The sequence below is a fragment of the Oncorhynchus clarkii genome, chromosome 2, assembly GCF_045791955.1.
Source record: "Oncorhynchus clarkii lewisi isolate Uvic-CL-2024 chromosome 2, UVic_Ocla_1.0, whole genome shotgun sequence".
Classification (NCBI taxonomy): domain Eukaryota; kingdom Metazoa; phylum Chordata; class Actinopteri; order Salmoniformes; family Salmonidae; genus Oncorhynchus; species Oncorhynchus clarkii.
In genome coordinates, this window is record NC_092148.1 from 29,211,461 (window position 1) to 29,227,337 (window position 15,877).

The 15,877-nt window shown below is 44.0% G+C and overlaps 1 protein-coding gene across 2 annotated transcripts in view; it reads right to left on the reverse strand.

Moving 5' to 3' along the window:
* LOC139366293 (protein argonaute-3-like) overlaps window positions 1–15,877 on the reverse strand; it is a 47,254-nt gene that overhangs the window by 19,115 nt on the left and 12,262 nt on the right. The window contains exons 2-10 of one of the 2 annotated variants that reach the window (XM_071103605.1): window positions 12,925–13,096; window positions 12,544–12,664; window positions 12,179–12,387; window positions 5,667–5,803; window positions 4,542–4,676; window positions 4,324–4,411; window positions 3,613–3,760; window positions 3,316–3,435; window positions 302–445 (exon numbers count right to left, since the gene is read on the reverse strand). In XM_071103605.1, coding sequence (XP_070959706.1) covers window positions 302–445; window positions 3,316–3,435; window positions 3,613–3,760; window positions 4,324–4,411; window positions 4,542–4,676; window positions 5,667–5,803; window positions 12,179–12,387; window positions 12,544–12,664; window positions 12,925–13,096 — 1,274 coding nt within the window. The remainder of the gene's footprint in view (window positions 1–301; window positions 446–3,315; window positions 3,436–3,612; window positions 3,761–4,323; window positions 4,412–4,541; window positions 4,677–5,666; window positions 5,804–12,178; window positions 12,388–12,543; window positions 12,665–12,924; window positions 13,097–15,877) is intronic. The other variant, XM_071103615.1, reaches the window with a different exon arrangement.

The following is a 15,877-nucleotide window of genomic DNA, read 5'->3' on the forward strand; positions in this document are numbered from 1 at the left end:
AATTATGTAGCCGTGTTAGCTTTGAGCAAAGACTACTCGTTTACATTAATCCACACAGACAAGCCTGTATTCATAAATTGTCTTAGAGTAGGCGTGCCGATCTAGGATCAATTTTGTCTTTGAAATCACTATGAAGAAGAGGGGGACCTGATCCTAGATCAGCACACCTGCTCCTAGACGATTCACAGAGGGGAATGACAAACGGATCAAACCAAAGCAAGGGGGTTAGTTCCCTCATATAGCAAGGGTAGGTAGCGTGTCAAACAAACAGAGTATGGAGCGTGATTTAAAGGAAGGGTACCATAAAGTGCTCTGTGCTCACCCTGCCGCCGTATTGCAGCATGGGGGCGGGCAGCACGCGCCCAGTCACGTGGGCCATCTCGTCGCGCACCTTGAACTGGAACTCCTGCACAAAGGGGTCAGCCTCGTAGTTGGCACTACGCACCTGCAGGGGTCACACACACAGAGACAGAGAAAGGGGTGTTTAGGGTGGTGAGGTAAGTTGGCATCCAGAAGGCAGTGTCATATTCACAATGCACTAAAACAGAAGAAAAATCAAACTACTCCTATTAGAAACACTCAACTTATCAAAAAATAAAAGATTAATTTGGTATGGAATGCCCTAATGAATATGACCCAGGTTTGAGGTTGATGATGTTGAGACAACTCACAAGTATGTAGATTGTTTTTAGTTCACATTTCCCCCAGAATTCTATCACACGCAACATCCTGAAATAATCTTTAAAACATTGTCAAATTTCCCTCTCGGTTTGTCCAATCGTTATGCATATTTCAGTTATTCCACCCACACTTTAATTCAGTTACTATTCACGGATGGTTCTCTGCATCTAAATTAGAAGTTTACTGTCTCTGGCAGTGTACTATCAGCCAGAGGTATGTTTTAATCCCAGGTGGGAGATCGGAAGTCTGTTTAATAAGGTGGCCGAAGCAGAGCCTGAATGAAATGCCATCTATTGGAGTCGAATGGCAGAGGTGTTAGCCTCTCTCATCCTCCAGAAAACACCATGGCCAGGCAGTGTGCTGGTGACAGCTAGCCAACAATACCATCTTCAAACTAGGCTTTCACTGACCTCAATTAAAACTGACCTGGGCCCGTATTCATTAAGTGTCTCAGAGTAGGAGTGCCGATCGATGATCAGTTTAGCCTTTTAGATCATAAAGAACAAGACAGGGGACCGGATCCTAGATTAGCTCTCCAACTCTCAGACGTTTCGGCAAACCGTACCAATACATCCTCCAAAACACTGGTTGAGGGCATTACCAACATATTCAAATAATGATTGACATTTTCATTTACTTTATTTTGATCAATTTATTCATTCAATTTCATCCTTCCACAAGATATAGTCGGGTTGCTACCCAACCCGGCTGGTCATTCGTTCTATCGGTTCGGTTTGACGAAACGTCTGAGAGTTGGAGAGCTAATCTAGGATCAGGTCCCCTATCTTGTTCTTTATGATCTAAAAGGCTTCGTTCTATCGGCCAGCCACCCAGTCGCTAAGTCCTTTTGGTCTAAATCTATAGACGCAACCCAGTCGTTTGTTCTAAATGTTCCGTTGCCATGATGGCTGGCAAACATTTTTATCCCTTACTTGCTTGCTAGCTAGCTAGCCAACTTTGGCTAACACAGTCACGTCAAACAGTGTAGCCAAACTACAGTAAACCAGCTGCATTTCCTGTTTTTCTAAAGGACATTTCCTCATGGACAGTACCAGTCAAAAGTTTGGATACACCTACTCATTCAAGGGTTTTTCTTTATTTTTAATATGTTCTACATTGTAGAATAATAGTGAAGACATCAAAACTATGAAATAACACATGTAGTAAACACATGTAGGAATCATGTAGGAACCAAAAAAAGTGTTCAAAATAGATTTTATATTTGAGATTCGTCAATGTAGCCACCATTTGCCTTGGATGACAATTTCGCACATTCTTGGCATTCTCTCAAACAGCTTCATGAGGTAGTCACCTGGAATGCATTTAAAATTGACAGGTGTGCCTTTTACAAATCATTTGTGAAATGTCTTTCCTTTTTAATGTGTTTGAGCCAATCAGTTGTGACAAGGTAGGGGTGGTATACACAATATGGTATTTTACCAAATAGGGCTAAGTCCATATTATGGCAAGAACAGTTCAAATAAGCAAAGAGAAACGACAGTGTCATTACTTTAAGACATGAAGGTCAGTCAATCCAGAAAATGTCTGGTCTGATGAGTCCAAATTTGAGATTTTTGGTTCAAACCGCCGTGTCTTTGTGAGACGCAGAGTAGGTGAACGGATTATCTCCACATGTGTGGTTAACACCGTGAAGCATGGAGGTGGTGTGATGGTACTTTGCTGGTGACAATGATTTATTTAGAATTCATGGCACACTTAACCAGCATGCATACCACAGCATTCTGAAACGATACACCATCCCATCTGGTTCACGCTTAGTGGGACTATCATTTGTTTTCCAACAGGACAATGACCCAACACACCTCTAGGCTGTGTAACAGCTATTTGACCAAGGAGGAGCGTGAGGGAGTGCTGCAACAGATTACCTGGCCTCCACAAATCACACCGACTTCAAAACAATTGAGATGGTTTGGGATAAGTTGGCTGCTTTTCCTTCACTCTGCAGTCCAACAAGTTCTCAGCATATGTGGGAACTCCTTCAAGACTGTTGGAAAAGCATTCCAGGTGACTACCTCATGAAGCTGGTTGAGAGGATGCCAATTGTGTGCAAAGCTGTCATTAGGGCAAAGGATGGCTACTTTGAAGAACGTCAAACATATTTTGATTAGTTTAACACTTGTGGTTACTACATGATTCCATATCATGAAGAAAATAGTAAAAATAAAGAAAAATCCTTGAATGAGTAGGTGTCCAAAGTTGCCAGCCTGTGTCTCGCCCACCCCGATAGCGGTCATTACCATAGGACAACTGGAGATCGAATTTCAATATTGAAACAATGTTGCAAATGTCAGAGACAGACAGCAAGGTTATTGAAAATCTTTGCTGTTGAAAACTAAACGCAAGTCTAAAAGAAAAATGGGAGATAATGTCTAGATGCTTTTTACAGTGAACATCTAGTACACAAATGGCCTGGCTGAACTGACAAGACCTTGGATTACGCAGACAGATGGAACAGAGTCAATCGGCATTTCAACTTCATAGATTTAGCCAGTGTTAACTTGTGGAATAGACACCGGCTGGAATGGGGTTAACCAATCAGCATCCAGGATTAGACCCACCCCTTGTATAACTGTAAATAACACTCCGTGCCACCAGGCGGCGCCACTGACTCACCAGCCGGCTGATCTCCTCCTGTCTGTCAGGTGCAGAGCGAGCCGTGGCTTTGATCATAGTGGACGTCTGATTATCTGTCAGTTTCTTGATGCAGCGCTGCCCTGCTACTATGTTACACACCTGCAGGGACACAGCACAAAAGCATTGAGTATATTGCAAAGCATTTTATTCACACTATTTGGCCAAACTGAAGCCACGCTAAAAAGGACAATGTGAAAAGACAATATCCGAGCCATCACAGTACGGTTTGGATCGGTCCTATAGTGTGAATCAGGCAAAGAAATGAATATTTCTCACCTCCAGGGGCAGGTAGGTGTGCTTCTGCTCCTGCCCCACCTGGAGGCAGGGTAGGTGGGGATACTTGAGCTGCAGGCTATACTTCTCTCTGAAGTACTGGGCCACCGTGCGCTCCACCGTTTGACCATTCTCCAGCTGCAGAGGGAACCTGACCACAACAGGTAGAGGGAACGGCAAGGGTTAAGAACTATCTTTACTAACATTGAAAGGGGCGGCTGCGCATGAGGGGTCTACGTAGACTAAGGTTATCAACTGCTAAAGTGGTCTTCAATTTCTAGTTCAGATCAATACAGTGAAGATACAGAAACGGCCTCACAAAGCTATCAAAACGTTGAGCAAATCATTCTCAAAATGTTGAGCATCAGTAGATACTGGAAAGCAAAGAAGCAGCAGCAGTAGATAAACAGCTGCATGTAATAGCATATTGGCCAACAATGACTAACACCCATTGACCTCGAGACAAGGATCTGATTCAGACATTTTGTGGTTCTGGTGAATTCTTGTGAACAGGTCAACCTACATTCAAGTGCCCGCTCCTCTCCCATCCCATCCCGCCCCACCCCACACCCCAGGCTCCATGTGCGTCTCCTCCCAGTCTCTCTCTGGCCTCTCCTAGTCCCACCACACCTCACTCTCTCCCTAGTTCCACTCCACCCAATCTCATTACTTCTTGTCCCACCCCACCGTCCCTCCGGGGCTCTCTTGACTCACGTTTGATGGCTGGCGGGCCGACGGGTTACGTTGCAAACGCGGTACTTCCGCCGCATGGTTCCACAGTGTGTCACCTCCACCTTCAGACCTGGATAGGACAGCTTTTAGGACCTCAGGGACGTGGCAATGACACAAATGTGTGTACACAGGCACGCCCAAAAGCCTAGTTTACATCCTCTTTCACGCACACAGACAAACACACGCACAAAATACACTACCTTTGATTTCTTTGGTGAACTTGACCCGGTGGGAGTCTGTGAGAGGTCGGGGCTGCTCGTCTATGTTGTGGATGTCCAGGACCTCACACATGAACTGGATCACAGGCTGGGCTTTGTAGAAGGCCGTGGCAGAAACTGCAGGACAGACAGGGCCATTAAACACTCGCTCACACTCACTCAGAATTACCAATCACTGGCAATACCTGCCAAACCGAGAGTAATCTCCCTAGCTCTTTACTGTAGATGCAAAATGTGAATTGATCTTGGTCTGCCAAATACGTCACACCAGAAGCAGCCATTTGTCATCAATTATCAGCCATCATCATTTTTTTTAGCTATTTAGGTCTATATCTCAAATCAAACCAAGTACAGCAGCTCAAGGCCTGTAGCCAGGGACACGCCAACACGGCTCTCAAACATGAAATAAAGCCTAGGAGGAACATCCAACATCCCTCTGGCTTTATGTGCCGTTAGAGGAAGCTGGCGCCTAGATGAAGACCCTAATAGTTGTCTCCACCTGAAAGGAGAGATGAGAAGAGAGGAAACAGATGCTGCACTGACACTGTGCTCACAGTGACGTCAGGGCCACGTCTGACAGCGACGCTGACGACCGGAGCATTCATGCAATTAGAAATGATGGGGAGTGCAGGTCACGGTCACTCTCCACACAGACAGTAGGGTTCTCATCCCCATAAACAGGAAATGACATCAGCAATTTCATGTTTGTTTTGATGTCGGTTTGTGAGAGTGCTGATACATTACTCTTGGGAGTGTGAAAATGAAAGGGTTTTAAATAGAGCACATTTTTGTTTGTTGCTTACAGTGGGGCAAAAAAGTATTTATTCAGCCACCAATTGTGCAAGTTCTCCAACTTAAAGATGAGAGGCCTGTAATTTTCATCATATGTACACTTCAACTATGACAGACAAAATGAGAAAAAAAATCCAGAAAATCACATTGTAGGATTTTTAATGAATTTATTTGCAAATTATGGTGGAAAATAAGTTGGCTGACTAAATACTTTTTTGCCCCACTGTATGTACTGGTACATTTTCTCAGTGTTTTTTTATCCCCCTAAATGGTTACGGTTAGGATTGGTTGCAAAGTGATGTGCGCTGTCCTCACCGTCAATATTGAGCATCATCTTCCACATGGCGGGACGTACAGACTGGTGGAAACCAAACCACACCTCTCTCCCCCCTCCCAGAGGATGGTCGTAGCCCTCTGGGGCTGAGAAGAAGGAGCGACCCACTGGGGTGTACCTGGAGAGGGGGAGAGAGAAGAGCGACAAAATAAGGAGAGAGAAATAGAAGGGCGACAGACAGATAAGAGAATTGGGAAGTTAGTATCCACAACCTGGACCAAGATCTTGGTCAATGGCTCTTTGCACAACGACAGTCTGACAACAAGCTATTTTCCCAGTTGACACTGAACAACAACGAAACGAGAGGGTGAAAACTCCACACGGCCTTATCGACAACTGATCACTGAGGGGCAAAGACTCATTAATAACAGCGTATACTGGACACATTCTGTCAATGCAGTAGCCTGAAGCTATAGCAAACATAGCCTTATGGCAGGTGTCGATACACAAAAGCCAGTTTTTATTTAAGACTTGGGAAACTACTTTCATTAACATTAACAAGTCTCTCACTGTTGCCGCTTGCTATATACCTCCCTCTGCACCCAGCTGTGCCCTCGATACTATATGTGAACTGATTGCCCCCCCATCTATCTTCTGAGCTCGTGCTACTTGGTGACCTAAACTGGGACATGCTTAACACCCTGGCCATCCTACAAACTAAGCTTGATGCCCTCAATCTCACACAAATGTATCAATGAACCTACCAGGTACAACCCCAAATCAGTAAACACGGGCACCCTCATAAATGTCATCCTAACTATTTCGCCCTCCAAATACACCTCTGCTGTTTTCAATCAAGATCTCAGCGATCATTGCCTGCATCCGTAATGGGTCTGCGACCAAACGACCACCCCTCATCACTGTCAAACGCTCCCTGAAACACTTCTGCGAGCAGGCCTTTCTAATCAACCTGGCCGGGGTATCCTGGAATGACATTGACCTCATCCCGTCAGTAGATGATGCCTGGCTATTCTTTAAAAGTGCCTTCCTCACCATCTTAAATAAGCATGCCCCTCTCAAAAAATTTAGAACTAGGAATAGATATAGTCCTTGGTTCACGCCAGACCTGTCTGCCCTTGACCAGCACAAAAACATCCTGTGGCGTTCTGCATTAGCATCGAATAGCCCCCGTGATATGCAACTTTTCAGGGAAGTTAGGAACAAATATACACAGGCAGTTAGAAAAGCTAAGGCAAGCTTTTTCAAACAGAAATGTGCATCCTGTAGTACTAACTCAAAAAAGTTCTGGGACACTAAAGTCCATGGAGAATAAGAGCACCTACTCCCAGCTGCCCACTGCTCTGAGGCTAGGAAACATTGTCACCACCGATAAATCCGCTATAATTGAGAATTTCAATAAGCATTTCTCTACGGCTGGCCATGCTTTCACATCGCTACCCCTACCCCGGCACCCTCCACAGCAACCCGCCAAAGCCCCCACCATTTCTCCTTTACCCAAATCCAGATAGCCGATGTTCTGAAAGAGCTGCAAAATCTGGACCCTCTCTTTCTAAAATGATCTGCCAAAATTGTTGCAACCCCTATTACCCTATAACTAGCCTGTTCAACCTCTTTCGTATCGTCTGAAATTCCCAAAGATTGGAATTCTGCCGCGGTCATCCCCCTCTTCAAAGGGGTTGACACTCTAGACCCAAACTGCTACAGACCTATATCTATCCTACCCTGTCTTTCTAAGGTTTTCGAAAGCCAAGTTAACAAACAGATCACTGACCATTTCGAATCCCACCATACCTTCTCTGCTATGCAATCTGGTTTCCGAGCTGGTCATGGGTGCACCTCAGCCACGCTCAAGGTTCTAAACGACATAACCGCCATCTATAAGAGACATTACTGTGCAGCCGTATTCATAGACCTGGCCAAGGCTTTCGACTGTCAATCACAACATTCTTATTGGCAGACTCGACAGCCTTGGTTTCTCAAATGATTGCCTCGCCTGGTTTACCAACTACTTCTCTGATAGAGTTCAGTGTGTCAAATCGGAGGGCCTGTTGTCTGGACCTCTGACAGTCTATGGGTGGGCCACAGGGTTCAATTCTCGGGCCGACTCCCTTTTCTGTGTACATCACTGATGTTGCTCTTGCTGCTGGTGATTCTCTGATCCACCTCTACGCAGACGACACCATTCTGTAAACTTCTGGCCCCTCCTTGGACACTGTTAACTAACCTCCAGACGAGCTTCAATGCCATACAACTCTCCTTCCTAAATGCATGCTTTTCAATCGATCGTTGCCCGCACCTGCTCGCCCGTCCAGCATCACTACTCTGGACGGCTCTGACTTAGAAAACATGGACAACGACAAATACCTGGGTGTCTGGTTAGACTATAAACTCTCCTTCCAGACTCACATTAAGCATCTCCAATCCAAAATTAAATCTAGAATCAGCTTCCTATATCGCAACAAAGCATCCTTCACTCATGCTGCCAAACATACCCTCGTAAAACTGACCATCCTACCGATCCTCGACTTCGGTGATGTCATCTATAAAATAGCCTCCAATACGCTACTCAACAAACTGGATGCAGTCTATCACAGTGCCATCTGTTTTGTCACCAAAGCCCCATACACTACCCACCATTGCGACCTGTACGCTCTCGTTGGTTGGCCCTCGCTTCATACACGTCGCCAAACCCACTGGCTACAGGTTATCTACAAGTCTCTGCTAGGTAAAGCCCCGCCTTATCTCAGCTCACTGGTCACCATAGCAGCACCCACTCGTAGCACGCGCTCCAGCAGGTATATCTCATTGGTCACCCCCAAAGCCAATTCCTCCTTTGGTCGTCTTTCCTTCCAGGTCTCTGCTGCCCATGACTGGAACGAATTGCAAAAAGCATTTTACAGATCACTGCACCTGTAGTTAGCCTATCTGTAAACAGCCCATCTACCTACCTACCTCATCCCCATACTGGTATTTATTTATTTATTTTGCTCCTTTGCACCCCAGTATCTCTACCTGCACATTCATCTTCTGCCGATCTACCATTCCAGTTAATTGCTATATTGTAATTACTTCCCCACCATGGCCTATTTATTTCCTTAACTTACCTCATTTGCGCTCACTGTATATAGACTTTGTTTTCTTTTGTTCTACTGTATTATTGACTATGTTGTTTATTCCATGTGTAATTCTGTTGTTGTATGTGTCAAATTGCTACGCTTGATCTTGGCCAGGTCGCAGTTGCAAATGAGAACTTGTTTTCAACTAGCCTACCTGGTTAAATAAAGGTGAAATAAATAAACTTATGGCTGGGGGCAGTATTGAGTAGCTTGGATGAATAAGGTGCCCAGAGTAAAATGTCTGCAACTCAGGCCCAATTGCTAATATACGCATATTATTAGTAGATTTGGATAGAAAACACCCTGAAGTTTCTAAAACTGTTTGAATGATGTCTGAGAGTATAACAGAACTCATATGGCAAGCAAAAACCTGAGAAAAAAATCCAACCAGGAAGTGGGAAATCTGACATTTGTAGTTTCTCAACTTTTGGCCTATCGAACACAGTGTCTATGGGGTCATATTGCACTTCCTAAGGCTTCCACTAGATTTCAACACTCTTTAGAACCTTTATTGATGCTTTTACTGTGAAGGAGGGGGGAATGAGGGCTCTGAGTCAGAGGTCTGCCAGAAAGCCACGAGTTGGCCATGCTCATTCACGTGAGAGTTAGCTTGAGTTCCATTGCATTTCTATAGACAAAGGAATTCTCCGGTTGGAAAATTTAAGATTTATGTTAAAAACATCCTAAAGATTGATTCTATACATCGTTTGACATGTTTCTATGGACTGTAACGGGACCTTTTTACTTTGTCTGCTCGTGCCTCATGAATTTGGATTACTGGGCTAAACGCACAAACAAAAAGGAGGTATTTGGACATAAATGGACATTATCGAACAAAACAAACATTTATCGTGGAACTGGAATTCCTGGGAGTGCATTCTGATGAAGATCATCAAAAGGTAAGCAAATATTTATAATGCTATTTCTGACTTCTGTTGACTACACAATATGGCGGATATCTGTTTGGGTTGTTTTGGTCTGAGCGCCGTACTCAGATTTTAGCATGGCGTGCTTTTTCCGAAAAGTTTATAAAAAAAATCTGACACAGCGGTTGCATTAAGGAGAAGTGTATCTATAATTCCGTGCATAATAGTTGTATATTTTATAAATTTTTATTATGAGTACTTCTGTAAATTGATCTGGCTCTCTGCAAAATCACTGGTTGTTTTGGAACTACTGAACGTAACGCGCCAATGTAAAAATATTTTATTTAAATATGAACTTTATCGAACAAAACATACATGTTTTTGTGTAACATGAAGTAAGTGTTTAATTTATTTCTGCTTTTTGTGAATCCTCTCTTTGGCTGGAAAAATGGCTGTGTTTTTCTGTGACTTGGCTCTGACCTAACATAATGGTTTGGTTTGCTTTCGCTGTAAAGCCTTTTTGAAAATCGGACACTGGTGGGATTAACCAGAAATGGTGTAAAATACTTCTATGTTTGAGGAATTTTAATTATAGGACTTGTCGTTTTAAATTTGGCGCCCTGCACTGTCACCGGCTGTTGTCATATCGATCCCGTTAGCAGGATCTCAGCCCAAAGAGGTTAAAAAAGGTTCTCATTCAGTATTGGTAGGCACACTGATAACACATTGCTTTTGAGTGGAGGAGGCTATGAGTGAAGTCAGGTAGGACGGCATAGGAATACATCTGGTTTCCTGCCGAATTATCATCATGCCGTGAAAACAAGCACACTTGTTTTGCAAGAGCATACATTCACGCGTTTCATTTCCAATGTGGCACTAAGCAGAAGTGAGTCTTCACTGAAATTCAGTACTTGATTTTAGAGGTCGACCGATTATGATTTTTCAACGCCGATACCGATTATGGGAGGACCAAAAAAGCAGATAAAAGCCGAAAAAAAATAAAAATAAAATAAAAATAAAAATCGGTCGATTTTTAAATTGTATTTATTTGTAATAATAATTACAACAATACTGAATGAACACTTATTTTAACTTAATACATCAATAAAATCAATTTAGCCTCAAATAAATAATGAAATGTGTTCAATTTGGTTTAAATAATGCAAAAACAAAGTGTTGGAGAAGAAAGTAAAAGTGCAATATGGTGCTATGTAAGAAAGCTAACATTTAAGTTCCTTGCTCAGAACATATGAAAGCTGGTGGTTCCTTTTAACATGAGTCTTCAATATTCCCAGGTAAGAAGTATTAGGTTGTAGTTATTATAGGAATTATAGGACTATTTCCCTCTATACCATTTGTATTTCATTAACCTTTGACTATTGGATGTTCTTATAGGCACTTTAGTATTGCCAGTGTAACAGTTTAGCTTCCGTCCCTCTCCTCGCTCCTCCCTGGGCTCAAACCAGGAACACAATGACAACAGCCACCCTCGAAGCAGCGTTAGCCATGCAGAACAAGGGGAACAACCACGCCAAGGCTCAGAGCGAGTGACGTTGGAAACATATTAGCGAGCGCTAACTAGCCAGCCATTTCACTTCGGTTACACCAGCCTCATCTCGGGAGTTAAAAGGTTTGAAGTCATAAACAGCGCAATGCTTGACGCACAACGAAGAGCTGCTGGCAAGACACCCGAAAGTGCTGTTTGAATGAATGTTTACGCGCCTGCTTCTGCCTACCACCGCTCAGTCAGATACTTGTATGCTCAGTCAGATTATATGCAACGCAGGACATGCTAGATAATCTCTAGTAATATCGTCAACCATGTGTAGTTAACTAGTGATTATGATTGATTGTTTTTTATAAGATACGTTTAATGCTAGCTAGCAACTTACCTTGGCTTACTGCATTCGCGTAACAGGCTCCTTGTGGAGTGCAACGAGAGAGAGGCAGGTCGTTATTGCGTTGGACTACTGAACTGTAAGTTTGCAAGATTGGATCCTCCGAGCTGACAAGGTTCAAATCTGTCGTTCTGCCCCTGAACAAGGCAGTTAACCCACCGTTCCTAGGCCGTCATTGAAAATAAGAACGTGTTCTTAACTGACTTGCCTAGTTAAATAAAAGTGTAAAAATATATATATAATTAAAATAAATGTTTTTAAAAAAAATCGGTGTCCAAAAATACAGATTTCCGATTGTTATGAAAACTTGAAATCGGCCCCAATTAATCGGCCATTCAGATTAATCGGTCGACCTCTACTTAATTTGTCATTTTAGGAAATTATCTTGGAATAAAAATCAGTCTTGCGTGCCAGCAAATGAAATGCATTATTTATTTATTAGGCCTACATCTACAGTAAATAAATCTGAAAGTCAAATTAACATGTAGCAGAGTTGCGTCGTTTGCTTTTAAAAATCAGTTCACTGAGGTTTCCAGGAATAAATTCTCAACTTTTCAGAAATACATGCATCCTGTTGATCAAATAATTAACCCAATCACAAAGTTATAACATTCCCCATTATGACCACTTGGGCGGTGACTGTCCAACTCACTTCATGGAGGGCAAGTGTCGCAGCACTACATCCACAGCGTGTACTGGGTTGGTGCTGATGGGCTTGTCCAGCTCCAGGGGCTCAGGCACGCTGCGGCCCGTTAGCACCTCGTGCAGCATGTGCCAGCTCACCAGGGACACAAACTTGATTGAGACCTTAAAGGGCCGGTCCTTGCCCCCCTCACCCGGTAGAGTGACGTCCAGATCCACCTGTGTGTGTGCGTTAACAGATCAAGAAGTGTGGGAGCGTGAGAGAGAGTGTGTGTGTTTTCAGTCTTACCCTTGTAGGAGCACCAGGTAGAGTAGGTTTGACTGTGTGTGTGTGTGTGTGTGTGTGGCTGGGTGTCAGTCAATATTCAATCTTACCCCTGCGGTTGCCACAGGCAGCGGGTTCGCTGTGTACAAGCTCCTCTTCCCATCGTAGACTGGCCGACGATCCCCAAAGATGGTAACCTTGAAGTGCTGCACCATGGAGTCCACCACCTCCCTACAGAACACAAGACCAAAACAAGTTAACCTCTTTTTAAACTTGTCCAACGGTCTGCAACTTGTGGCTCTGGAGCCACATGCGGCTCTTAAACGACCCATATGTAGCTCTATAATTAGTATTCAAAGTAATAATACATAAAATATAATAGAAGTAGAATAGACACATACAATTACCTCTAGTCACACTTCAACAAGCCATAATCTGATACCACGTGAAACATTTTGAGATCCTAGCGAAAGGCATTATTCTAGGCATACCTGTTGACGCGGCGCGGGCACTTCTCAGGCTTGATGTCCACCTCATAGAGGTAGACGTCTATCTTGGGGATATCCACCTGGAAGCAGTTGGCCAGCAGCTTGATGGGCTTTCCCATGGTGCCATAGCCAGGCCGCCGCGGCACAGTGAACAGGGGCTGGGCTCCAACGGCTCCTAGAGATGGAAGGAGGGAAATGGAAAAATAACAATAATTCAACTTCCATTACAACAGACCAGCTCTTTGAGAAATAGGCTTAGATTAGTAAATTGCTAAAAATCGGCTTTGACGTGGACACTTTTTTTTTTTTTTTTTAAACTAAAAAGTTAGGTCTAAATGGGGCGGCCGGTAGCCTAGTTGTTAGAGCGATGGGCCAGTAACAAAAAGGTTGCTGGATCGAATCCCAGTGCTGACAAGGTAAAAATCTGTCGTTCTACCCCTGAACAAGGTGCAACCCACTGTTCCTAGGCCGTCATTGTAAATAAGAATTTGCTCTTAACCGACTTGCCTAGTTATATAAAAATGACATGTAAAATCACTTGTTGCCTGTGTGTCAAGAAGATAGAGATGTCGGCTGAAATAATCTACTGGAAGGAACCACTTTAGAAAGTACAGAGACAGCGAGGAATGCTATGGATGTCTTACACAGGAGTAACAATAACCCAGTAGACAGTCATTTTAAAAACAACCCGATGTGCCACACTCATCCCAGTGCCATGTTGGGTCTGCCGTCTCGTGGCCTGCCCATCAACATCAGGGGCAGTTGATGTGAAGGTGGAAGGGGGGGGGGGGGGGACTCGCCTTTTGAAGCTTTGTGCTGGTTTAGCCAGACATTTGCTATGACGTTGCTCCGCTGGCCTGAGTGAGCTGCTTAACTATTGCGCAACACTCAGTCTAACTGAGTTCAGATGAGGGGAGTCAGTCAGTATATTGTTTGTCCATCCTAAACTGAACAAAAATATTTAAAAAACGCAACATGTAAAGTGTTGGTCCCGTGTTTCATGAGCTGAAATAAAAGATACCAGAAATGTTCCAGACGCACAAAAAGCTTATTTCACAAATTGGCTTACAATCTTGTTAGTGAACATGTCTCCTTTGCCAAAATAATCCATCCACCTGACAGATGTGGTATATCAAGAAGCTGATTAAAACAGCATGATCATTACACAGGTGCACCTTGTGCTGGGGACAATAACAGGCCACTCTAAAATGTACAGTTGTGTCACACAACACAAAGCCACAGACGTCTCAAGTTGAGGGAGCGCACAATTAGCATGCTGACTGCAGGAATGTCCACCAGAGCGGTTGCCAGATAATTGAATGTTAATTTCTCTACCGTAAGCCACCTACAACATAGTTTTAGAGAATTTGGCAGTACGTCCAACCAGCCTCACAATTGCAGACCAAGTGTAACCACGCCAGCCCAGGACCTCCACATCCAGCTTCTTCACCTGCATGATCGTCTGAAACCAGCCACCGGACAGTTACAGAAATACCCCTCGGTTTCAGCAATAAAGCCCTTTTTGTGGGGAAAAATTCAGATTGACTTGGCAGGGCTGCACTCCTGCCCAGTCACGTGAAATCCATAGATTAGGGCCTAATGAATTGATTTCAAATAACTGATTTCCTTAAATGAACTGTAATTGTTGCGTTCATATTTTTGTTCAGTACACATATCCTCATCACCCCTATTCAACACTTCCATCTCAGTCAGGCAGAAAGTAAACCATGGGAGTTTCCCCTCAGCCTCTCTCTGGTCTCTTTTAGTTGACTTCCGGCGCCGACAGAGATGGCCGCCTCGCTTCGCGTTCCTAGGAAACTATGCAGTTTTTTGTTTTTTTACGTGTTATTTCTTACATTAGTACCCCAGGTCATCTTAGGTTTCATTACATACAGTGGAGAAGAACTACTGAATATAAGATCAGCATCAACTCACCATCAGTACGACCAAGAATATGTTTTTCGCGACGCGGATCCTGTGTTCTGCCTTACAAACAGGACAACGGAGTGGATCCTATGCAGCGACCCAAAAAAACGACTCCGAAAGAGAGGGAAACGAGGCGGTCTTCTGGTCAGACTCCGGAGACGGGCACAGCGCGCACCACTCCCTAGCATTCTTCTTGCCAATGTCCAGTCTCTTGACAACAAGGTTGATGAAATCCGAGCAAGGGTAGCATTCCAGAGGGACATCAGAGACTGTAACGTTCTTTGCTTCACGGAAACGTGGCTTACTGGAGAGACGCAATCCGAAGCGGTGCAGCCAACAGGTTTCTCCACGCATCGTGCAGACAGGAAAAAACATCTTTCTGGTAAAAAGAGGGGCGGGGGCGTATGCCTTATGACTAACGTGACATGGTGCGATGAAAGAAACATACAGGAACTCAAATCCTTCTGTTCACCTGATTTAGAATTCCTCACAATCAAATGTAGACCGCATTATCTACCAAGAGAATTCTCTTCGATTATAATCACAGCCGTATATATCCCCCCCCAAGCAGACACATCGATGGCTCTGAACGAACTTTATTTAACTCTCTGCAAACTGGAAACAATTTATCCGGAGGCTGCATTCATTGTAGCTGGGGATTTTAACAAGGCTAATCTGAAAACAAGACTCCCCAAATTTTATCAGCATATCGATTGCGCAACCAGGGGAGGAAAGACCTTGGACCATTGTTACTCTAACTTCCGCGACGCATATAAGGCCCTGCCCCGCCCCCCTTTCGGAAAAGCTGACCACGACTCCATTTTGTTGATCCCTGCCTACAGACAGAAACTAAAACAAGAGGCTCCCACGCTGAGGTCTGTCCAACGCTGGTCCGACCAAGCTGACTCCACACTCCAAGACTGCTTCCATCACGTGGACTGGGAGATGTTTCGTATTGCGTCAGATAACAACATTGACGAATACGCTGATTCGGTGTGCGAGTTCATTAGAACGTGCGTTGAAGATGTCG